At 40.5% G+C, this 26,459-nt stretch overlaps 1 protein-coding gene across 4 annotated transcripts in view; it reads right to left on the minus strand.

Annotated features, from left to right (window-relative positions):
• Positions 1 to 26,151, minus strand: part of ctnnal1 (catenin (cadherin-associated protein), alpha-like 1) — a 30,358-nt gene extending 4,207 nt beyond the window's left edge. The window contains exons 1-14 of one of the 4 annotated variants that reach the window (XM_077506317.1): positions 26,059 to 26,151; positions 23,931 to 24,188; positions 6,381 to 6,570; positions 6,114 to 6,298; positions 5,786 to 5,905; positions 5,241 to 5,330; positions 4,967 to 5,149; positions 3,578 to 3,778; positions 2,577 to 2,663; positions 1,859 to 2,008; positions 1,548 to 1,640; positions 319 to 469; positions 195 to 232; positions 70 to 120 (exon numbers count right to left, since the gene is read on the minus strand). In XM_077506317.1, the coding sequence (XP_077362443.1) occupies positions 70 to 120; positions 195 to 232; positions 319 to 469; positions 1,548 to 1,640; positions 1,859 to 2,008; positions 2,577 to 2,663; positions 3,578 to 3,778; positions 4,967 to 5,149; positions 5,241 to 5,330; positions 5,786 to 5,905; positions 6,114 to 6,298; positions 6,381 to 6,570; positions 23,931 to 24,020 (1,629 nt within the window). In that variant the 5' untranslated portion in view covers positions 24,021 to 24,188; positions 26,059 to 26,151. Of the gene's footprint in view, positions 1 to 69; positions 121 to 194; positions 233 to 318; positions 470 to 1,547; positions 1,641 to 1,858; positions 2,018 to 2,576; positions 2,667 to 3,577; positions 3,779 to 4,966; positions 5,150 to 5,240; positions 5,331 to 5,785; positions 5,906 to 6,113; positions 6,299 to 6,380; positions 6,571 to 23,930; positions 24,189 to 26,058 lie in introns of all 4 variants that reach the window. The other 3 variants (XM_077506315.1, XM_077506316.1, XM_077506314.1) reach the window with 3 other exon arrangements.
• Positions 26,152 to 26,459: the final 308 nt, after the last annotated feature.

Raw genomic sequence — 26,459 nt, forward strand, 5'->3', positions numbered from 1 at the left:
ATGTCAAAAAATGTGCAAGAGCAACATTTTTATATATATATATTTTTTTAATTTTCATGATAGCCTCACCTCAGCATCCAACTTGACAGGCTTGGCGCTCTTCAGATTAGCAGAGTGCTTCTGCAAGTTTAAAAACAATAACAACAACATCACGTGATGATGGAGGCGGTACTATTGGACGTCGTGGTACTCACGCCCGATCTGGGAAGTGACAAATATGCTCGTTTGTCTCCTGTAAACACAGAAAGTCCATTTTTCATTCACATATGACAGGCTGTACCCCATTTTTTTTTTCGTTTCCCCCCCACTGCCGCGCACCTCGCTTCCCCTCCAAGACGTCGTCGATCTCGCGGAGCAGCAGCGCCACGTCGCCCAGCTGAGAGTCCCAAGCCTCGCAGAACACCTCCAGGTTCTCCTTGGCGATCTTGCTGGACGGGTGCAGCGCCAGCGTCTGCGCCGCCGAAATGATCTGGACAAAAAAGAAATAAATAGCATCACAAATTACATTGAGGATGATGAATTTCATTTTCATATCATCATTATTGTATTATTACGACGGGTGTCAGGCGATTCATATTTTTTTAATCGTAATTCAAAAAACTTGACTTCAATAGTTAACTCACGTTTAATCGCAAATTTGATATCTGTTCTAAATGTACAATAAAAAAAAAAAAGAAAAAAAAAATCAAAATTTTCATAGACTCTTGTTAACAAAAGTGGGGAAAATGTTTAATAGAAATATGGCCGCATCTTTTAGTTCTTAATACAGTAATTTCATAATTCATTTAATTGTTAGAATTAAAAAAGATGTACTGTCAAACAAAAAAAAAAACGAGCGTGATATTGATTTGTCTTGAGGTAATTCTTCTGCCACTAGATGACATCATTGCATTTGTAAGAAATTGGGTGAAATTCTGCACATTTTTAAAATCGTAAACTACAACTTGACTCCACAAATATATGCATTACTATTAATTTAATAATAATAAATTATTATTAAATTTATTACTACTACTTTTGACATTGCGTTGCAACTGGAATTCCCTCTTTAATCACGCATAAAAATAAATAAATAATAGCAGCATTAAAGGAATAATAAATTAACTCTAAATGAATGCACTAATTTTGACACCCCTAATTTATTATTCAGAAAACATAATAATACAACAATAAAGGTTGACAAAGCAAAAAATTGATGTTAAAACGTGGGTGTTAAATTGTCCCACAGGAAATGAGGTCACCCCCCTGGGGTGTTCTCATTAATAGCCAATTAGCCTGGTGGGCTAATAGCGTCGCCGGCGCATTACGGACGGTCTGACTTTTCACCCCGGCAGCCGTATCGTGATTACGCCGCGCATCCCGCCCCGGAGGGCTCGACCGGATAATTACCGCCACGGACAATTTCCCACCGCAAACACGATTAGATGAGGCTGATGCGGACGCGCTGTTCTCGGACATGTCGGACGTCATTTGTCTGCCGCGCGCGGCTAAACGGGAGAACAGACGGCGTCAGGATCTTTTTTGGATTGAGCGACGTGGTCGCTTACTTGCGGGCCGATCACGTGGAAGGTCTCCTCGGCGTGCACGCAGGTGATCTCCAGCGGCTCGGTCCCGCACACGTGACACAGCAGCCGGCAGTTCTGCGGCGGCAACAGGAAGTGATATATTGTATTGTATTATAGAAATATATGATATCATGATATATCATATGATATAATATAGCGTATGATATATATCATATGATATATAATATCATGTGATATATCCTATATATGATATATAATATATCATGATATATTATAATATAATTGTGATATTATATAATATATAAGTGATATTCAGCATCTGATTGCCGTACCTCCACCAGTTGCTCCTTTTGCTCGCTCAGCGTTCGGGAGTACTGCGCCAGCGCCTCCAGGTTGCCCTCGGCGCCGGCGGCCTTGAGCGCGCGCAGTGGCGAGTGCTCGGCGTGGACCCTCAGCAGCTCGGAGGCGCGGCCCACCGCCACCTTGTGAAGCTGCGAGAAGTCAAGAGTGCTCACGGAGACGATTACAAGTTGTCGTCCATTAACAACCATGTAGCTCAGTGCTAATAGCGACGCCGTCATGTTGGTATAACCTTTTAAGCAACGGATATTTGAACACAAACATGGCGTCGTCATTGTATGTTTTTATCAAATAAAGAAAAACAGTGACTTTGACACAAATATAAATGAATTCGATTTAATTTGATCATTCACGTCATCGTTGAAAAGATTCTATTTCATCACACTCGTCATTGTCATTTCATACACCTCGAGCCCATTGAAAAGATACTATGCTGCCATCTGCTGGCCATAGTTAGTGGGCATTTTTGATTTCACAACCCCATTGACCAGGCAGCGCTCCACAACATGTTGAAATGTCCATGAATTAAAAAAAAAAAAAAAAAATCGTAGTTGACGTCAATTAACGTTTATGGCGGGAATCATGAGAATCTTAGCATACGTCATTAAACGTCTTTGGCGGTTCTAATGTATAATCACAAATGTTCCCCAAAAAATGAGCTCAAGCTAGCTAGCTTGGACTAGCGCTCACCTCACGTCTGAGGTCGTTGACGCTTTGGCACGATTTGGCGATGGCCACCTCTAACTCCTCGGTGGTCTCCTTGGCCTGGACCGACTGCTGCTGGACCAGGGACCAAAAACAACATGGAAGACGATTCACATGCGGTTTCAGAAATACCAACAACTCAGGAAGTACAGTGAGTGCTACCTTGACTTTTCAGTTGGGCCCAACAGGGTTGTTATAGTTTTGGAATTTTTCATTTTAGGTAGTTTTTAATTCGTTTTGAGTATTTTTTGTTTTTTTTGTGGTTATAATTAGTTTTAGTTTTAGGGTGGTTTTGTTAGTTTTTATTAGTTTGGTATTTAATAAATGCTTAGTTTAAGTTTAGTTTTAGTTAGTGTTAGTATTAGTTTTAGTTTTTTTAAAAATGCATATTAATTGTGCGCAACACTTAAAAAACACCATGGGAATGATGTCATCTGAAGGTGCTTTTCTATTGGTTGATGCTAGATGAAGTTTTCAATCGTCCTTATTTCAGTTAATTTCAAATCACATTTAAAATCATCCCCAAAGGCTCATGCATTAAATTAATTACCAAAATGAAAATGAAAGACATTTTTGCTCTAATTATAGTTTTAATTCATTTTGTAAACCTAAAATGTAGTTTCAGTTTTTATTTTTATTTTCAATCCTTTTCGTTTTTATGTTGTTTCATTAACGGAAGTGTTATTTGAATTTTAGTTTTTTTTGTAAGTTCTAGTTAACTAAAATAACCTTGGGCCCAACCGATAATATATTTAATATATTTTTATTTATATTTATTTTATTTATACTTTTTTTTTTTTTTTTACATTTTTTACTTTTATTTTACTCTTTTCAAGCCAATAATAATCTTTTTTTTCCAGATTTTTTTTTTTTATTTTTTATTTTTTTTAAAACAAATGCGTAACGGATTTAATGACGAAAACGGTTCCGAATTTGACCAAAATGAACGGCTCGGTGAAGGTAGCGGTTGCGTTGAGGGTGCGTACGGCCCGGGTCCAGGCGTGCAGCAGCTGGTGGGCGTCGTGGCGGGCCAGCTGGCACATGCTCAGGATGGCCTGCCGCTGCTCGTGCCCCGTGTACGGCGAGTCGGTGAAGTCCTCGGTGCGCTCCACCAGCGCCTCCAGCTGGCGGCCCACGCCGTCCGGCGGCGACGAGTACAGGTTGTCGCGCAGGCTCTCCACGCTCGACTGCGGGAAAGGAAACGCAAATGTTTCAGTCAAAATTTGAAACATTTGTAATTTGGATAAAATATAGAAGCATTTTGATACGATTATACTTCACGTTTTTCTTGAATTTCCAACAGGATTAATAAACTAGTATATTTGTTGTATCTTTAAATCACAAAATCATATTTCTTTATTTATTTATTTTTTTTTTTGCAGAAGGGTTTCCAAAATTTAAGATTTCTCATTTTTGTATAAATAATAAAACAATTTAAATATTTTGTCATTGAATTTACATCATGATAAATGTGGTAGCAATTTATTCATTTACACATTAGGTCCGTCAACGTTTTTTTAATCGTGATTAATTAATCTCATGATTTCAGTAATTAACTGGTGATTAATCGGAAAGTAATTGCACATTTTATATCCGTTCTAAATATACAATAATTGTTTTTTTTCTCTTGTTAACAAAAGTGGAAAATTATGCTAACCTAATACAAATATGGTTGTATCCTTTAGTAATTTAATCGTAATTCACAAAATTAATTGGAGTTTAAAAAAAGGACTGTACTGTAATGTAAAAAGGACTGTGCAACAATTTGTATTGAGATTTTTTTTTTTTTTTCCCAGAATCGAGTTTTATTGCCACGTGATTAAATTTCACCTTACTAGGAATTTGTCTCGGTGACTGGTACATACATGAAGCAAACGAATAGCATCAAGATGACACAACACAAACATTAAGATAAAAGATAAAAATAAATAAATAAATGCCACTAGATAGCGCTCGTGTTTCATGTTAGCTGGTTCATTTTGAACATGAAGCAACTTGTGGATGTTTATTACTATTATTATTTATTTATTTTGATTATTTTTTATTTATTTTTATTTTTAGATTTGTATTTTCATTTTTAATTTATTTTATTTTATGTATTTATATTTTTATTATATTATATATTATTATTATTTAGTCTCCTAAAACATATGAAGTCTTATTATTGCTATGTCTTAAATTGTTTTATAGTGACTGCTTTGCACTTTGTCGTACGGCTTCATTGAAATTTTACACGGTTGCACGGTGACGCATTTTTCCTGCGAACGAACCAGAAGTAACGCCGACGTGTTTTGCAAGCTATCTTGCGGAGTTGCTAAATAAAATAACACCTCACATCTAACGACCAAGTGACTTGGGACTCTCTGGACTCGCACCGTGTAGTCCTTGACGGCGTTGTAGATGCCGGCGGGGAGGGCGGTGGCGGCGGCGGCGGCGTCAGCACAGCCACGAGCCTCGGTGACGATGTCGACCACCTGCTCCAAGGCGCAGCGCATCCGCTGGAAGACGGCGTCCTTGTTGATGCGCGCCGACTCGCAGTCCGGGTGCCGCAGGCAAGTCTGCGGCCAAAATATTTGGCAAACCTCATCTGGACTTCCTTCTAAAAAAAAAAGGCAACACCGGCGTTTTTTGTTGTTGTTGTTTTTTTACCTTGGAGGCCGTCAGGAGCATCATGGTGCATTTCTCCAGCACCGCCCGAGCCGCCGCCATACGGGCTTTTTTCTTCTCGTCTTTCAGATCCTGTACCACAAAAACAAAACAAACACAAAAAGAAAACAAACACAATTGCAAAGAGACACAGCAGATGGTAAGATGTGGCTCGATTCCATCCTGCTCTTTTTTTTCATGCTACTCTGAAGGGATATTAAAAAAATAAATAAATCAACAATAACAAAAAAGGATTGTTGTAAAAATAGGAGGACATAACGTGCACTCCAAAAACGGAACAAAGATTTGGGCAAGGGACAAAAAGAGTCAATGCGCTCTCTCGGCAATTTAGCACAAAGACGACGTAATTATCCGTCATTATTTACCCTCCCCACCCCGCCCGCTCACTCAGCTGCAACACATAAAAAGGTGCAAGCTGCTCCAAATGGGACGACAGCATGCACATTGACAGTACTTCAAATTATACCGTATAAAAAAAAAAAAAAAAATTGTACATGACAATTGAACATCTTGACGTCGCCGCTCACGTTCTGTCTGTCTCCGGTGAGGTGGGCGAAGTCCACCATCTCGTTGCCAAACTGGCTGAAGATCTGCACAAACTCCTGGAAGGTGCTGACGCGCTCCAGGTGCTCCAGCGTCATCAGAACCTGCCGCAAGAGAGAAAACGGTCAATTGCTTGTTGTATCGTATGGGCTACATGCAAATACAAATCTCGGCCTGCTCTGGTTTGATGATTAAGCTGGGAAAGTTTAAAAAAATAAAAAAATAAAAAAATAGAACCCTTGAACTATGGCCAGCAGATGGCAGCACTGGGTCTCTTTTGGATGACAAAAGATTATTTTTTATTTTTTTTACCTTGTTGCGCGACCCCACAATCTGCTTGATGACGATGCGGTCGGCCAGCACCAAAACTTTGGTGACCGACGACAGCAGCAGTCGGGCGGCCTTCACCATGCCCGAGCGGTCGCTCAACACCGTCACGGCGGGCGAGATGGGAGCGCAGGCCGGGCCTACGTCCGTCAGCTGCGCTATGGCGTCCCCTGCAGGACACATGACCAAGAAGAACGCAAAATTTGGAGAGTTTGCATAATTTGGCTTCCCCCCCCCCCCCCCCAAACGTACCGGCACGGCGCGCCTCGAAGCAGGCGTGTCCCATCTCGTCCTTGAGCTCGTGGTTCTCGAGGGCGATGGCCTCGCCGACGGCGACGAAGCGGCCCACCGCCACACTGACCGCTTGGCCAACGCGCTGAATGGCCGCAAGGGTGCGCTCGGACTTCCTGGGACGATCTTTGTGGTTGATCAGCGTTGTGATCTGAAATCGAAGAGGAACGTATTTCACAGCCTTGGCGGAGGTAAAAACAGAAACAGGCAGGAAAGGCCACCCTAGGGTGCCTACTGAGTTTATTTATTATGCATGCCTCCAGTCAATGAATCAATTCATTATTAATTGCTTCCGCTCCTCCACCCACACTTATTATTGTGCATAGAAAAGTAGTGATGGTGTTAATAGGAGAAAAGAAGCAAGTTGTAAGTGCTTACAACCTGGTTGGCAGCAGTTATTCAATATTTAGGCACAAAAAAAGAAAAGAAAAATAATTTTAAAAAAAAAATCATTCTTTTGGTATTAACTCATTTGCTCCCTAAAACATATACATATGTTCTATTTTAAATACTACCATGCTCTCAAAGATGTATTTATACGTTTACCTTTTTATTTTTTTATGCTAGAGCATACAGAAGGCTTTGATGCAGCCTGTGACCTGAAGAGGTCACTTACAGCAACGGTAGTTATAACAAAAACGGCCAGAAGGTGGCAGCAGAGTATAAGAGATCAACCAGGGCTTTGTTGCAAAAGGCTCTTTTCCACACAGTTTTAAAAAGATTTGGGAATAATGATGAAAATTAGCTATAGTCTAATGCCAATTGCTGCAAAATGAAAAAAAAGACAGAAATATACTTTTTTTTTTCCCTGATGAAAGAAGAGACTAATCTTTCTTTTGGTAGGTTCCATGTTTTCATAGCAATCGATCAGACTCTGTGGGCCTTGCAAAATCAGTCAAAATCCAATAAAACAGCCAGAAGCGAAGGGGGTTGGCTTCAGTGAAAATGGCTGCAAGTGAATGAATTAAAGAGCACAACAAAAAAAGTGGCCAAACATTTGTATGTAAAAGTTTGACTATAAAAAAAAATGTGGAATCAAGTATAAAAGTATTTGTGTCCCCAACATTTGTAAACAAATATTTCAGAACAAAACCAAGACAAAAATCCAAGACAAAAATTTAACAGCAAAAGTTTGCATCTAAAAAACAAAAAAACAACTCATGAACAGAAACTCATCAAAAACATGGTGGACCAAAGTCCAAATTTGGTGGATATCAATTGTTGAAAAAGTTTGCATCCCAAAATATTGTAGGACAAAAGTTTTTACAATAAGAATTCGCAAACAAAGGTTTGCATCCTAACTTTTGAGGCAAGAAAATTAGGGATAGAAGTTTGCATCACAAAATTTTGGGGCATCTTAATGTTGATGGACAGAAATCTGCATCCCACAATTTTGTGCCCTAAAATTTGGTGGACAAAAGTTTGCATCAGAAAATCTAAGGAAAAAAGTTTGTGCCCAAAAATTGAGACAAAGTTTCCATCTAAAAAACAAAAACAAAAACAAAAAAAACGAAAAAACTGTTGAACAGAAACTCACCAAAACCGCGATGGACCAAAGTCCAAATTTGGTGGAAAAGTTTGCATCCCAAAATATTGTCGGACAAAAGTTCATGTACCAAACATTTGTGAACACAACTGCATAAGAAAAAAGTGAACAATGTCTGCTTTTTAAAACATCAGGGGTACACATTTTTGCAACCAACAAAAAAAATAAAATAAAAAAAATATCCATCCCAAAATTTGTGGAGAAACCAAGTGATGAGAAAAGATATTAACCTGCGTACTCGCGATGTGAATTACTAAACAGAATTACTGTATTATATAATCAGAGAGAAGCACATCGTATTGCATTGTATTTTTTCCCCGCGTATGAAGATAATCATCAGTGATAATAGAAGCGCATCCTTATCATCTCCAGCAACATAAGAGCTGCAAAAATAATGAGCGCTTGCAGACTAAAGAGGGAATATCCCTGCAGACGCTGGCTTCATTTCAAGTTTTCTCCACTTCTGGCGTTGCGTTTGGAGCCAGAATGCCAATGAGGAGCCTCCGCGGCCCGTCAACTTTCACAACGCAGCCAGACTCCATCTGTCAAACGTTCCCTTTCAAACCGCCTCGCAGTCGGCGCGGCTGCTTTTCATCTCGCCGTCCATCCATCCCCGCCTCATCCTTGCACATCGTTAGGATTTCAAGTTCCGACGACGACACGGTAGCGTCAGGCGCAAAACATGGGCCACGTTGGTGGAAATCAGTCAAGAAACGATAAAGTGGGAACATCAGCGGGAGACACGTGGGACGGGGGACTTGAATGCTGGGAGAAAGTTTGACATTGTTGTCTTGTCAGGTGACCACAGCCTGGGATTGCACCCACAAGGTAAAACACACAACAGCAAGTGTGAAGCAATGTTATTTTTGTTAACTAAAAATAACAAAAAAACAAACTAAAAACGAAAATGTTTTTTAAAAAAAACGAAACTGAAACTACATTGTATGTTTACAAAACTATAATTTATAGCAAAAAATGTCCTTCGTTTTTGTCTTTGGTAATTTAATGCATGAGCCTTTGGGGATGATTTTAAATGTGATTTAAAGTAGATATTAAACGGAATAAGGACGTTAGAAAGTGTGTCACACAGAAAGTGACGTCATCGAGCTGCAGCCAGTAGAGAAAAAGCACCTTCAGATGATGTTGCTCCCATTGTGTTTTTTGAATATTGCACACAATACACATTCAAAACTAAAAAATAAAAAATAAAAAAAAATAAAAAAATAAAACTAAATTAAAACTAAGCATTTATTAAATAAAATTAATAAAAAAAATAACAAAACCACCCTGAAAACTAATTAAAACTAAAAACTAAACTATTTTTGGCCTCAGATTTTGGTACTCCAACTTTTTTTCCACAGTGTTTTTTTTTTTTACTTTGTGACCTGGAAATATTTGTGCTTTTTTCTGGAATTGTTTTTTTTTTTTCTCCTTTTTTTTTTTGAGTGTGCATCGGCCTTGGTGTGTAAACACAGGAGGCTGCTGATGCGTTTCCTGGCAGCGTTGCCGCGCTGCTGTCAGCTCGACCGGCTGCTGACTTCCTGAACTCCGCCCATCCTTGCCCCCCACTACTGCCAACATGCACCCCCCACCCCCTCATCCCGCAATCAGCCGGTATTATTTGTCGGGCGTCGGCTGGTTTCCAGTGGAGTCGTTTGAGAGCATCTGTGCACGAGCCTCCTCCAGGCCAGTTGAGCACAAGACGCCAGCAGGAAATGAAAGAAAGCATGTCAGGAAAAGCTCGTTACACTTCTGCTCTCCTTTCTGTATTCAAGACCACATTGACACCCGAACCCAGGATTACAACTCCAATTTCGGAAGACAAATGGAATATCAATTAGCCTTGCATGACCTAACCAAAATGACAACAAATCATTCAGCATTTAAAGAGTGTTGTTGTTTAGATTGTCCTGTCCTCTTCCTGTTCTGCTGTCCTCTTTTTGTGAATCGCTTTGTGACTTCTGTCTGTGAAGGCGCTATAGAAATAAGATTACTCACACACACAAAAAAAAATTGTAAAAATAATTCTACAACACAAGTAGTCACATGCATGTGACTAACAACACAGGCAGCATTGAGCCAAACACACAATGCCTTATGTCATGCCCCCCCCGCCCAAGCGTCTGGACAAAAGGTGGGCGTCAAGGCCAAGCGGACCAGCGGGTCCGACCCCGCCTCAGGTTCCGTCGGTGATCCATCCGACCCGTTTGAGAATTACGCTGAACCCAAGGTCGGTGTCAGACAGAAAAAAGGCGGCAACCCTGGGCAGACCTGCAGTCGAGAGATTTTGAGTGGAGTGCATTCATCATGTACAGTTTTTACCAATCATATTCCAATTACTGACAAAGTTGGAAAAAAAATTACATTTTAAAGGAAAACCCTGGCTTTAAACCATAGTGTTAATTAACATGATTTATAGGACAACTTCTTTTGTTCGTCTACTCACAGTATCATATCCTCATTTAAAAGAAAAACATTGGGGAAAAAAAAAAGCACTAGGAACTTTATCCGCGGGTCTGCTATAAAGTCCGGGAAGCCACAGAAGAGGAGCCGGCCGCAGCTGATAACAACCGAGTGATAAAGCAGCCGAGGGAAGGAAGAGCAGATGGATGCCCGCGATGGGACAGATAGCGACAACAACGGAGAAAGGGACGAGAGTAAAAGCACAACCGACATCCACGAGAGACGGGATAATATTCTGTGGCGGCCTTGGACAAACGTGAGGCGGCATTGACTCAATTCGCCGCGTCAGCTTTTTTCAACAGGTGGAAATGACATGGACGTCATATGAGCTTTAAAAGGCCTTACATTGGTAGCATAGCTTTAGCGTTTTAAGATAACAGCTAATTTTGATTTTACAGGTAATTGGTGCATGAAGTCAGTATTTGACGGTTTCACAGTAAATTATAAATAGCTTTTAGCCCTAGCACTATTTAAATAATGTTAGCATTTTGCTAACAACAGCATACAAATGTTTTACATATGACAAGCCCGTGGTCATCGATTTCTGAGGATGTGGATAACCATATAGCCTTACATGACTAGCGTAACATTAATAGTATTTTGAGGTTACAAGCATACCGTTACCTTTTGGACAATAAAAGTACATGGCAGTTGATTTTTTGAGAAATTCAAATCACTATGCATAGTTTTTAGGGCTCGTGCTAGTATCATATTAGCATTGTGGCAAACAACAACATAATGCATTGTTTTACCGGAAATATAAGTCTTCATGTCATTGATTCTTGAGGAATTCAAATAACTATGTGGATGAGCACATAGCTTTTAGACCTTACTTTAGGAGCAAAACATTTGCATTTTGAGCATACAACAGTATTCCGGTTATTTATGGATATTTAAAAGTACATCGGAAGGCTTCAGCTCACTATGTGGACTGCCGTAAAACTTTCAGGCCTGGCTCGCGTTCGTAGCATCACGTCAGATTTCCGAGCTAAAAAAACTGCATGTTATTTTACGGGTATGAAAAGTGAGTTGCTTATTTTGGAGCAGGCAAAGGTGTTCTTGTTATTTGATAATCCAAAACAGATTAATTTGGATTAGATCTGGGTTTTTGTACTTTGAACTGAATAACCAATTAAAAACAACCCCCCCCCCCCCCCCCCCCAAAAAAAATAAAAAATACAAACAAAAAAAAAACAAGGAGGGTACAAAGCCAGAGTTGGTACAAACACGCCAGTCACAAGTCGCCTCTTGTGTCGTCGTCCTACCGAGCAGAGTTTAATGACCGGGTAATTAAATAAAGTCCTCGGCAGGATCAGCCCGACTGCTTGCCAACTCGGCCTTGGAGAACATTCCATCAGTCATCAGGATGGGTAATTACACGTAATGGACAAATAATTGCGTGTGGCGAACAGCGTGGCGGCTTCCCACAGCTATAGAATGGTCCCGCAAAAGAAAAGTATCAGGAAGAGACAACGTCCTGGCCACAACACAAACGCCGACCGGCATGCCTCTCGACGACTAATGCGGCTTATTTTTGTCGGATAAAGAGTGCGCCTCGAGCAAAACACTTTTGCTTTTGGGAAAGATGGGAAGATAAGACGGCAGGTGTGAGGGGCGGAACCCCCCCCCCGACTACATCAATTCATCAAGATAAACATCAAAACCAGGAGTTGAGCCTTGAAGGGCGAAGATGACTCAAGGCCCGTCAAGCATGCAAGGGACTTTTTGACCCTTGACAGAATGCTTTGGCTGGAAACAAGAGCGCTGAGAAGGAATGCCGCACCCCGCCGCCCACCCCGCCCGTGTCTCCGGCATCTTTCGCCCATTCAATGACAATGGCGTGTTTTGTGACACCCACTGGCTTAAGCCGGGATTCGGCGTTACACATTCACCGAGTGGGTTTCGACGGACACAGTGGTTTTTGGACCAAGCACAGAGTTATGATGCATTCGAGGATGGGTCGGAAGTTGGATATATCCGAGTTGGTTTTTCCCAGTTCCGACCTGAAAGCGTTCGAGGTGAAAGTAAACAACCAAAATGGCGGATAGTAATAGTTTTTTTTTTTTTGTTTTAGTCTTTAAAACTCATTTTTAACCTCCGGCTTCCTGATCATTTTTGGGCATAGATCTTTTGGGACTTTTTCATGCATCCTGCTACGAGAGATGTGTTGATTGATGAAACTGATGCATCGGTCAAATGTTTTTTGTAATAGTTCCTGAAAATGATCAACATGGACGAATTACTTAGGTCATTGAACGAATTTCTTAGGTTGTCACCAAACCAAAACGACTAAGTTGCTGGTGACTTTCACGGAAAGATCTGTGAAACTTTTTTTTGAACGTCCCCTTAATGACAGACGTGTCTAGTCTACCCAATTTGGTGGCCATCGGTGAAAGGTGCACTAGTGAAAAGTTCCCTCCTCTAACAACTGGATGTTTATTTATAGGAAATGGGTGACTCGTTTATTGATAGCGTGTTCGAGTGTTTCTTGGCTGAACCTTGCAACTCCCCACCCGTCATCTGGCCCAAAAATAGTGACGAGACGAGACGGGAACGTCACACCGTGCCACTGATAAGAGCTTACAAGCCGTTTCAGTGACACGCCAAGGTTGGATGATGTCCACTTACAGAAACACTGTATTATCACCGAGAAGATAAAACGCTATCTATTCCCGGCAGGTTTGAGACTAAAGATGTGTGAGAACCGTAGAAAACGACCGCGGGACTGCCATTACTCCTTAAATACTCCTATCACGGAGAGATTTGTCTCATGTTACGGCCTCTCCGGCTTTGTGCGCTACCTGTAGCCTTTGGCTCCGGCTCGGGTTTCGCGCGGCCGCATAGCTAATGAGTTGATCCGGGGACAGCAGACTCTCTGGAGAGATGGAGATTAAAAAAAAAAAATGAGAGGCCTGCGAGGCAAGGGATTGTGTGATCGGAAACAAAATGAGGAAAGTGGCCAGTGCGGAGGAGGAAAGGCGGAAAGCATACCAAAACGGAGGTGTCGTACATTCGTAAAGCTCCCGAGATAAGAAGCCTGCGTACATCAACATACAGTAGACGTAGACTGCGCGAAAGGTACAGAAACGGAATGGGATGTTGAAATCGAGCCGCGATTATTCTGGCTTTACAAAAGTCACTAGCAGCAGGATGACGGCTGAGTGTAAGGGGTCAGGGGAAAGCCAGGACCGCGATACGACTTATCACCTGGTACTGGGGTTGAAAGAAATGGTCCCGTCTGATTAACCAGACATTTCAATGGATTTCATCATGCATCTAATTATCTGAATGGGGGAAGCTGAGTCGAAGGAGACTACAGACATGACAAACCTGGCCGAGTCTGAAAGGCAAATGTGAGAAATGACCTGATCTATGGTTATCTCACTTTAAGGAAACTCCAGAACCATTTCAAGCCGCTTTCCTGTAAATTTGGCGCAGCAGAAGCGCATCCACCAACTCGCCAACACGGAAGCCGGATCGGTCGTGTGCGGTGGGGTGGTGGTGTATAAGGGGACAGTGGAAAGCAGGGACCACGTTATGAAGGTCCAGATTGATTGTGGGAAGCCATAACAGTTGTGCGAACTCGTGTCGCACTCTGTGCCTTTTGGCCAGGTTTCGCTGAAGCGAAACATTGGCAAGTCCAAAAATCGTACAAGCGAGACATTGCAGAGAAAAAAGCAGCAAAGTCAGAGACTTCCCGGCCTTAATCTTCACTCATGTCAGAGAAGACCATCCTCTAATTACACTTGAATTAATTTGTGGCGTGTCACCCCTCAAACAGAAGAAAATTAATCAAGGGAAGCTCAGAACAATGTGGGAAAACTTTGCCTCTTTTCCGGTGGTGAAAAAGATAAGAAAATGTTTGTCATTGACCGTTCTTTCCATGTCCTTCATGCTTGCTTTGTTCCGTCATGTTTAAAAGCTCATCTGTCTCAAAAAGAAGCCATTATCTGGAAGGGAGTCAGACACTCAGAATCGCTCCAGGAAAGCAATTAACGCTTACGAGACAGACTGAAGGCCTCCTCCATCCTGCAGCGGTCGGGAGGCGAATGATAAACATTTAAGGATGCCAGGTCGCGTTATTTCCCCGCATGTTTCGCCCATCGTTTCTCAATAACGAGGATGGACAAGCCTTCCGCGGCGCTTACGGCAAGAGTGACGCCCTGACCCAAAAGGCCTTTAGCCCAGTTACCAGGGGGCTGGGAGGAAAATGCCAGCATTGAGATCAACCACATGATCGCAAAACTGCTCATGTGACTCCCGCAGCAGGAGCATCATGATCGGCCAAAAATCACGTACCTTGGTTTGAAAATTACAGTTCACATTGGACACGGTAAAGGGGAAGGAAAACTAAATTGAGTGTTTACACTGGAACACATTTGACACAAAACAAAAAACTCTTTGCAATGGTCAATAAATGAAACATTTAATCTATAACAGCTCATCTTTTGTTTTTAGGAAAGTGTAAAATCCATTAACTTGATGATGATGAAGATGAATTCTCGCGGTATTTGTGAGTTCACAAATACCCCGGAGAATACATCTTGTACCGCTCCCGAAAATATCTGCCGTTCCGAACCAATCACAGAGCGACATTGTGTTTGGGGGCGGGATATGCAACTGTGACGAAACCAGGAAGCCAGCCCCGACGCCGGACGTAACAAATAAACCTAACATGGACGCTACAATTAATTCTGTTCTTGCAGAATTACTCACCGTTTTGCTTCGTACATTTGTGGCTGGAAAGATGTTCGTGCTTTTCCCCGCTTCGGCAAGAACGATGACAAAATTTTCACCTGTGGCCGTGATTGGTGAAAACAAACGTGTAGAATGACGCATCATCCAATCAGCTCAAATTATTGTACAGAATGTCCCGCCGAGCTGTACTGTTTGTTTACAGACTAGCATGCGGCTAACTAGTACTTCCTGTCTCTTATCTAACATATCCCGCCTCTGCACCATACCGGAAAATATCAATAAAAGTCCCTCCTCAGAGCTCACAAATTTCCGAAACATTCCCACGGACTGCAAGTGCAGCAGACATCAAAGAGCGCTATTGCTAGCATCGCTATCAGGAAATGATAAGACAACTGTCTGAGACGCGCTGGCATGCCCTGAGAGTCGCATACTCATTTATTCAACCGACAGTGGCACTACACATCCCGCCGTTCATCCTCCACCTTGCTCAGTTTGCAAACGGCCTCCCGAGACCGAACGTGGATTCATGTCCAGAAATGAGAATGGGGGTGGGAGTCGGGGGCAAAGGGCCACCACGCTACATTAGCCAACGCATCCACGCTGATAGAGATCTCTTCCTGTCTATCTGATGGCTGGAAATGGAGAATGGACGGGTTGCAGGCAGCAGTGTTTGGTCTGCGCGAGGTCCACCATGACGCCACACAGTCCCAATAATCACCATCAGAGAAGTCCTATCTTTCTCTGGGTGAAGCAGCATGAGATTCACAACCTAAGGTGGTTCAGGCACGCCTTGTTCGGTAAAGCAACATAGAAATATTGTTGAACTAACATGTTAAAATAAATAGAATAAATGCATTTCATGAAAACAAAATTAGTTTACACTTTGAATGCAGATTACACAATAACTATAAAATGAATTAATAATCTTAAAATGAATAAGATAAAATGCAATTTTTCAAATCCTACAATTTCAAAGAAAACTAATTAAAAATCAAAATTTAAAATGGTTGACGTGTACATTTAAGTTTGACAAAATATATCAAATCAATTAATCTAAATGAAATCTATTTGGAATTTACATTTGAAATTAAGACTTGAATTAAAGAATTATTTGTAAGTATATATATATTTCAAATATTTTAATGTAAATAAATCTTAAATCATTTTTGAATTAAACAATACAATAAAAAAATTTTTTAAATAAAAACTAAGAACAAAATTACAATAGATTAACATGTAAAATAAATGCATTAGCTTTTTTTATATTAAACAATGAATTAGAAATACCAATATTACATTTAAATGAAAAACAAATTCAAGAAATTAATACAAAATAATTAAAACGTAAAATTGGTATTAAATAATTAAAAAAAAAAATTACTAATACATTTGTAATGTGAGCATATGTAGATTGGAAGAGCCTCCTGGAACTAAATTACAATAGATTAAAACATGTAAAATAAATGCATTAGTTTTTTTTTTTATATTAAATAATAAATTAGAAATACCCTTATTATTATTATTATTATTATTATTACATTAAAATGAAAATATTAAAACAAATTAAAGAAATTAATAGAAAATAATTAAAAAGTTGCCCTGCGATTGGCTGGCAACCAGTCCAGGGTGTCCCCCATTTACTGCCCAGAGCCAGCTGAGATAGGCGCCAGCTCCCCCTGCGACCCTTGTGAGGAATAAGTGGTCAAGAAAATGGATGGATGGATAATTAAAAAGTAAAATTGGTATTAAGTAATAAGTATTTAAAAAAAAATACTAATACATTTCTAATATGAGCAAATGTAGGTTGGAACCTCCTGGAATTGATTGTTGCATTGTACCTGCACTGCGCCAGCGTTCTGACAAAGACGACAGAATGATGATGATGTATGCTTTCATCACTCTCCAGTAACACCTTTTTGTGCACAAAGATAATGACGATGCATTAAGCGCTCGTCTCCTGGCCAGGCAGCAGACTTGAAAGACAATTGCCCTCGTTAAGTAGGCCAAAAACATCTTTCACGCTTCTTTTTTATTATTATATGTGTGTGTATATATATATATATATATATATTTTTTTTTTATAAAAAGGTCCAACATTTGCCTGAAAGCAGCCACTCAATAAGGACCCTTAGCAATTATTAGCCTGCATTAACTATAAGGCGCCATTCACACACACTTTGTGGGATTAAATAAGGACAGAGAAGAATGACCTCATCAGCGTGCTATTAGTTTCATTAAACCATAGCGAAACTACGATCATTGGTCCTAAGTTGTTGGCTTGGCAACCAGAGAAGAAAACGATAAACCTTGGCAACAGCCGAGCTAAGTAATAACCCTTGCCGCCTCTTATTCGGTAGTCCGCTAGAAAAACAGACTTTTTCACACGCAAGTGTGTTAGCGCCGCCGAGGAGTCGATGGAGCCTTTTATCAGCACTTAACGAGAGCCAAAAAAGAATCGATGGCGACTCCCGGGATGCTAGCGCCGTGGACAGTGCCTGCTTCACGCTATTGGTTGGGAAAATAAAGATGTTGTTTGGAACACCTGCTCGGTAATAGTGTGGCGTTCACATCAACGCATAAAAAGCCAATCAGACGGAAGTAAGGCCTGCTACATACACAATACACAAGACAATTCTCTTTCTAATGAGATTTCCCCATAAGATTAACCTTTGGTCTGGGGCCTACAATCTTAAACATGAAATGTGTTCAATATTTACTCCCAAGTCATGAATCTGTGAATTCTAACGTGACATAGAACGTAACATAGCCAACCAAAGAAGCGTCCTAACTCCAGATTGATGAACAAGGAAGTGGCCGTAAATGAAACAAAATTCCATGTTCACTTTTTTGGCAGGTGATACGTTCTATGACCCCTATTTACCGGGGCTGTGCACGAATGAGTGGTGCGTCGAATTGAGGAGCCGATTAAGCTATTGAGAACGAACGCCAAATCCGAATTTTCCCGTTCAGGTGAGAACGCGTCATAACATAACATAACATAACATATTGTCGTCAGGGAGGAATGTTTGGATGACATGTCTAACCCTAATCCATCTCCTTGTGTCTGCCCTATCTACGTGGGGAGTGCACATGCTACATTCCAGCAGGCGCCCGAGTGTAGTTAGGGGAAATACAGTATTTGGCCGTCCTAGCAACGGGAATATTTGGCAAGCTAGCGCGGTCCTAGCAACAGGAATACTTGACAGGCTAATACCTTGGCTGTTGGCTAACGCTAACGCTGTCTTAGCAACACACAAAAGGGAATTGTCAAATTAAAGCGATAACCTGAGAGACAAGCTAACTCAGCGCTAGCTAGGATGAGGCTAGTAGCAACGTTGATGGATTTAAAATTGGAAAGACAAAAAAAAACGTCCTTTGCTCTACCGTTACAGCAACAGGCTGGCTAATGCCTTGGCTGTTGACTGGCTAATGCTGTCTTAGCAACACACAAAAGGGAGTTGTCAAACTTGAGAAATAACCTGAGAGACAAGCTAGCTCAGTGCTAGCTAGGATGAGGCTAGTAGTAGCAACGTCGATGGATTTAAAATGGGAAAGACAAAAAAAACAAAACTGTTCTACGGATGGCCAGGGTAGCCCAACTCATTTGCTCCGACAAACGTATCAATACGTTCTATTTTAAATATTGCCATGCTCCCAAAGACGTATTTATACGTTGTCTTTTTTAATCTTTGTTTTATGCAACAAAACATAAAGAAGGCTTTAATGCAGTCTCTGAACTGAAGTGAATGCTTGAAGCAATGGTAGTTAGTACAAAAACGGCCAGTAGGTGGTAACAGTGTATAAGAGATCAACCAGGGCCAGATTTATGAAGAATAATGAAACTTAGCTATATTTCAATGCTAATTTCTGCAAAACTGAAACCAATAGAAATATACTTTTTTTTTTCCTGATGAAAGAAGAGACTCTAATCTTGCTTTTGGTAGATTACATGTTTTTATAGCAATAGAATACAATATTCTGATGGCCTTGCAAAATCAGACAAAATCCAGTAAAACAGCCGGGAGCAAAGGGGGTTGCTTCAGTGAAAATGCCTGGGAGTGAATGAGTTGAAGTTAATGTGAACTAAACTAACTAAAAAAAGTTAACCGTTCTAAGTGTTGATATGCTGCATCAACATGCTGGTGTGCACTGCACTCTACGTTTGAATGAGATAAGTGAATATGGCGTTGCTAACATATAATCAAGATGAATCGTTATATAAGCACACTCCATTTAATGCCAATAGGAGTAGCGAATGTGGATTTCTGCTGCAAGTACAGGCTCTAGTATTTGTGCATCTATTAAAGCCATACATATCACGCTCCCGCATCCCGTCCACTTCGGAAACATTAGCATTGTTTACAGCAAACAAATTATTTTGTTAGTATAAGCACGCCTTCAACTATGGAACCTACTTTAAAAAATAAAATAAAATCCGACTGACAACCAAAATAGAAATTAATTGATCAAACGGATTAATTTCCTGGACTTATTTGATGTAAACGAGGTCCTCGATGCTGTTGACACAAGTTCTTCACGGCGGCAACGCACATCCCATCAGTTTCTGTTGACCCAAAGCAAACAAGCGCGCATTCCAAAGCGCAAAGACACACAAACCCCGCTCGCGCATTCACGCTACAGTACACACAAAAGACGATTGTCTCAGGAAAGATGACGGCAGACTTGAAGAGAAGCGCAAGAAAATACAAGGCAAGGCGTTACAGGCAGATTCGGCTTTCGACGGCGTCAGTAGAAAAATAGCTTACGCGGGTATTGGAGAGACAAAAACAAAATGTTAAAGCGCCGCGCAAATCGCATTCTGGAGCTTTTGCCGGCGGTTTAAAAATATGCAGTCCAATTTGAGCAACACACACCAAAAAAAAAAAAAAAAAACGCCAAGCCTCAGAATGTTCTTATTTGTATGATGTAGAGTGGTGGTTCATATAAATAACGGTGAAGACAAAACTTTGTAGGTCCAAATATGGTCAATTTCATATTCTCTCAAATCTGTATTATAGTTTTGTCTCCACTTCCGCTGTTTTTTGTACACATCATTCATGATTGTAAAGTCTTGAAAAAAAAAGCTTTTAACCTATTAACTCTCGAATGCTCAAACCGTCTGAGAAGTGTCGTGAAACTCCGCCTCTTTGTCACGTCACAGGAGTTGTGCAGCATTGTCGCCTCAAGATTGAAAGTTTCTATGTTTTATTTCGTCAATATGCAGCGATGCTTGTTTTAAAAGACGCTTTATAAATTTATTTTTTATGAGAAAAATTGGCAAAAAAACAAAACATGGACAGTTGTTTTTCTTTGAATTTGTCATGTCATGACTGGCAGCCATTTTCACTGAAGCAACCCACCGCTCCCAGCTCTTTTACTGGATTCTGACTGATTTTGCAATATATATATATATATATATATATATATATATGGAACCAACCAAAAGCAAGATTAGAGTCTCTTCTTACATCAGGGAGAAACAAAAGGTATATTTCTGTTTCCGTTTTGCAGTAATTAGCATTAGAATGTAGCGAAGTTTCACAATTATTCACAAATCTGTTTAGAATTGCGGGAAATCAGCTCGTTTTCATCATGGCTCTGGCTGATCTCTTATACTCTGCTGCCACCTGCTGGCCGTTTTTGTAATTACAACCATTGCTTTACCCATTCTCTGCAGTTGAGAGGCTGCATCAAAGCCTTCTGTATGCTCTAGCATAAAAAATATAAAAATAAAAAAAATAAAAAACACTTAAAACATTTGAAATAGAACGTATTTATAAGTTTTGGGAGCAAATGAGTTAATGTAAAAAAAAAATTACAAAAAAAAGCACATTTTGCTTTTTTTTTTTTTTTTAAATGTTTTAGTGTGATTTATCTTTGCCTTATGTTGTAATGTGTTAATGAGGGGGGGGAAAAAAAATCCTGATTTGAAAGGGGCTAATGACTGGCTCAGTGTAGCAAACTTTAGACATCAAGTGGGCTCAAGCACATTTCGACATGTACGCACAAGTTGATACTAACAAACTTAGACAGAGGGCTCATTTGGGCACTCAAATTACTTGGCAAAAAAATGCAAAAATAAATCCCCGTCACGGCCGTTTAGTTGTTCACCCGTCTGATCAAAACGCCAATAACCCCGTGAGGGTCGAAGACCACCAAGTCTGCAGCAGCGAGAAAACCCTCCAGACTAAAGCACAAAAAGGCCCTCACAGCAACGCAGGTAACATGCACTCATGACACTTTTTACTCAGCCGCCTTCCTCTCTCGACGTTGAGGGCCAATTACATCACAGCTGGTGCTGCACCATTGGTATGGAGATGCGGTGGCAAAGGCGGATAAAACAAAACAAAACGGAAAAAAAAACACTGACTGACTTCCTATAGCCCGAGGCTTAGTTGGGAGAAGAAAAAAATAAATAAAGGTCTCCTCAGTGTTGCAAATGAGAAGTGAAAAGTCATCATGCGGTTAAAGGCAGGGTGGGAGAGGGAGGCAGGAAGTGCAAAAAAGGGGAAATGGAAGCACAAAGAATCAATAAAAGTGGCAAACATGAATGCGTGAATAGAGCAGAGCTGGGTGGGGACCCGTGTTCACGGGTTGTGTATATCCTGCGTGCACGCGTTGGTGTGTGCGTGTCGAGCGGGAGTCTCCCAGGCTTGTAATTACAACGGTGGCAGGAGTGCTGCTGATAAGAACTCTGGAATATCAACGGACAAAAAAAATAAAAAAATAAGAGTACTGCGCATCAGACAAGATGGTGGATTTTCTCATTTCCTGCCCGATAGAAATCGAACCACACAACAACAACAACAACACAAAAAGTCCATCTTAAGACAGATGCGTTTAAGGTGGTACAACTCTTCTTTGATAGTTTCACAATTTGTTAATTGTGTCGTCGTCGCACCCCCCCCGCCTGGTATTTTGACTTAGGCCCGCCGACCCAGTTCAGCCCAGCCCAACTCCTGTCTAACGTCGTTCTGCCACTGATGTTTACTGACGATGTTTCAGTTTGCTATCTATATTCGAACTGGATTAACGGACGGGTCCCTCTAAATTTTGGGCCAGTCTCATGGGGTAAGACGGAAGAAAATAATAAATAAAAAGCACTGCATCGCCCCCAAAAGAGGCCGGCCCACCGGGCATCTGCTCTGTATGCCAGATGGCCAGTCCAGCCCTGGTAACAAATAACTGCAACTACAAATGGTTACTTGTTACAGTTACTTAAAAAAGTAACTTGTAACAGTACCTTCAAAAAGTTACTTGTTACAATTACTTGTAATGTAAGGCCACCAATGATGGGATATTGTGATTTCTCCTGAGTCTTGATCATTGAATGGTAACATTGGGAGATTTATAGAAACAAGATATGTATGTACATTTGAATATTTCTCTGTTTCTTAATTATTGAGAGAAATCATTAACACTATCAGTGTCTTCACGTAAATGAAAATCATGAATTATAACATTTTATTATGAAAAGTAATTTGATTTGTGTGTTTCAAACTGGTATCCCGGCCTTCATGCCTTAATTAGTACCCAAGAAATAGCTCTCGGATTCATAAAGGCCCTTTGTTGCAATAATCTTCTACAATTACCCATTTGAGTTAAAAAAAAAAAAAAAGAAGAAAAAAAAGAAATACCTTGAAAGCGTAACTTGTATGAAGTTCCTTATTACAGTAAACTGCTAGTGCTACAATAACCCATTACAGTAACTTGAAATTACCAAAAGACATCATCAAAAGCAGTCCTTGGAAAATATTTCTCAGTAGATTCAGCTCTGTTGCTATGGAAACGTGCTGATGGGGGTAAAGAAAGGTAAGAATAAAAAAAAACATCCTAGCACACAAATAAATATATATATATATATATAATGTTGCTAGGAATGATGTCTATTAAGACAATGTATACATTCAAGTTATTTGAAATATGCAAATGAAACAAAAACACAAAGCATCTTTAAACTCGAGAGCTTAAAATGAGTTTGAAGCAGCGTAAATAGGATTAAAAATGCTATCCGGCCTCCAATAAATAAATCCGCTTATCCCGCGTCACAGGCAAAAACCTCACCTCCATTAACTCGCACTTTCAAAACGACAACTTTCCCAGTAAGATCGAGTGTGAACGCTGAGAGTCGATCATTTATACTCAAGCTGATAGGGCAACGCTTTTTTTGCGTGAATGCTGTGAGTCAGTGTAATAAAATGTTGGTGCAAATTTCCCTGAAACAATTTTTGAGCAAATGCTGACAGTCAAGCATTCAATCACTCGCTATTGCATGTCCAAATGAGTGTGTGAATGCTGGGAGTCAAGCATTACATTCAAAATATGAATGCTGAGGCACAATTTTGCACAAAAAAATCCTATATGAATGTTGATCGTCAAGCATTGTTGACATGTATTGAGAACTTTTAGTTAAGCAGTCACGCATGCAAGTTAAAAAAAAAAATGTGAGTAGGTGCTTTCTCTTCCAATTAGCGTGCACGTTAGAAAGGTTGCAAACTTTTCTGCAACTTTTTAGGAGGTGCACACAACAAAGAAAGGTAGAGTTGTGCATGCGTGCATGTTGGTCAAATGCACACGGTGTGTTGTGTTATGCAATCTTGCAGGTTCTGCCCAACAACAGATCAACGTGAGCAAAAACTTGCACGGGAAAAAAAAAAAAAAAAGTCTCATCTGCGCCACTCGCGCTCAATCCCACCAGGTCAACTCAACACAACAACAAAAAGTGCGCGCGTGACAAGACAAAAAAAAAAAGAGAGAGAGAGAGAGAGAGAAAACAAAGACACAAAAGTTGGACTTCACCTGACCTGAGACACGAGCGGGATCAGCGTCTGCTCCACCGAGCGAGTTTTGATTTCCAGGCCGGAGTCCAAGTTGCCGCACGAAGGCGAAGCCATGCCCGCCGAGCAGCGTCTCCCCGGCCGGCCTCGATTGCCCGCGCGACGCCGACGACGACGACGATCCGGGAGAGTGTCTGCAGTCGACCCGACTGGCGCTTGGGCCACGCGGTTGCTGCTTTCTTCTTGGTTTGTGGCGACCGCGCCGCGTGGAATCCAACGTGTGTCCTGTGGAAGTTGACGAGCGGAGGGTGAAGAGCCAGCGGACTGCAGCACGCCGACCAAAACACCGACACGACTGTGCACTGTGTGCAGGGCAAGCACATGAACGAGCACGCACACACATTCACACGCACGCTCCACTCGTGCGTGTGAATGTGTGTGGAGCGTGATCACAACGTGAACGTTCCAAATGGATTCAGATTTGACATACGATGTTTGCCCTAAACCACAAAAAAAAATAAAAAATAAAATAAAATTATATATATATATATATATATATATCCTAAAGCGTTTTTTGTTTTTAATCTACAAAAAGCTATTATCATCATCATCATCATCATCATCATCAACTGCCTTAAAAAGGCAAAAATTCAAAATAATTTAAAACAAGTTTAAAAAAAAAAAAAACCACAAATTTAAATTTAAATTTTTTTATTTTTTTATTTTTTTTTTATTAATTTTAATTTGTGGTAATTTTCGTATGATTTAGAAAACCTTTTAAGTTGATAACTTCTTTTTGTTGATTTAAAAAAAAACCAGACACACACACACACACACACACTTTAAATAGTATTATTTTCTTTTTTTTATGGTTAAACATTTAGCAGGTTAAGTGGAACAATGAGTAAGCTCAAAACTTTAAAAAAATTATTATTTTTTTTATTTTAAAAACTTTTAAAGTTGTATTGGACACATGTTATTAGATTTTACAACGCACAAATAAATACATTACAAACGAAATTACAAATAAATGTGTTTTTATTTATTTTTAAAATATGCGTAGACGTAAATTTCCCTTCTTGAGGAATAAATATATCTGGCTAGCTAGTTAGCCTGCTACCTAGTTAGCTTGCTAGCTAGTGTGTTTTATGCTTTATTGAGCAAATTCCACATTTAAAGATGCATTGTGCAGTTCCAAAAGGTAATAAAAGCTTTTTCTACACCATACATGCTCAGTGCGCAGAAGAGTACAAAGTGCCCTGCCTTTTTACTCCGGCAGCTGCTATCTTCAAAGTTGCCAGGGGATATGACACGTAGAAAAGAAACGCTACTCTATTGATTGATTGCATTTATCCAGAAAAATACAAAAAGGTGGAAAAATTGATGAAAATAAGTGTTTAAAAAAAAAAAAATCATGAATTTACCTTTTTTGTTGTTATACACAAACTAGCTTGATAATGTATGCATGGCGCTTTGAGTGTAATCAACGTAACCTTTCAAGTGTCACCCAAAAAAAACAAAAGACAAAGAAAAAGCCAATTGAGGCCTGTGTGAGATTTGCATACCCCATGCTTGACGGGAGCAATCCCCGTCGTATTTGAGGGATATTTGGAGGCTTTTTTGTGCTCCATCTGCACCGTTGTGTTACAGTGGGCTGCTATTGATTTAAAAGCCCGAAGCTCGGCTCTTTGTTTACATATCGCACGCACACACACACGGGCATGTGATGTGTCGTGCCGCTACCGCTAACGAGATAATATCTGCGTGTTTTCTCCGGTGTTAATCGGCCCTCGGGTTCCCTTGTGTGATGATAACGAGCTCATTGTGACGACCGTTGTGTTCGTGCCAGTTTCCCCCTGCTCTCTTCGTGGTCGATCAGTTTGGAGAGTCGCACGCAGATAAGAAAAACTTATAGGTCGCCGTGTGCAGCGGGGAAATAGTTTTGGTTCTCAAATCAATGCTCCACAATGGTGCAGTTTTGTGGGTTTGGGGGAAATTGGCGATGTTTTAAAAAAATGACATTGATATTTTAGCATTTTTGACAGCCCCAATATACTATCATGTCATCATTTAGATAATCAAACGATTTTTAAGAATAAAGAGGTTGAACCTTTGGATTTAAAAAAATAAAAAAGGTTGTAATAAAAGTGCTCACCTTTGCATCCCCTTGCTTGTTTTATCTCCTACGTTAGCATATTTGCGCCTGATATCTTGGCTCTGGGGGAACCCGGAGCGGAAAACAAAACGCTTTGAGGCTTACCTGGTCTTGACAGGCACCTGCAGCTGAACTCAACAGAGTGAGGAGGGGGGGGTGTCAAACCCAGGTTAGTTTGTTGGCTCATCCTGCCAGAAAAAAAAAAAAAAAAAAAGTAAAAGTCCTGAAATAATAATCATAACATTCCTATGCAATGGAAACTGGATGCGAGTCAACGACTAATGAGGAGCGGGTCATTTGTTTGCCAAGTTGCCGCCACCTCAGGCACAAAACGGGCTCATTTAAACCAAAAACACAAAAATAACACTCTCCGTTTCCGCTGTGACATCAGCAGCAGCATA

This window comes from Festucalex cinctus, chromosome 19 (genome assembly GCF_051991245.1).
Source record: "Festucalex cinctus isolate MCC-2025b chromosome 19, RoL_Fcin_1.0, whole genome shotgun sequence".
Classification (NCBI taxonomy): Eukaryota; Metazoa; Chordata; class Actinopteri; order Syngnathiformes; family Syngnathidae; genus Festucalex; species Festucalex cinctus.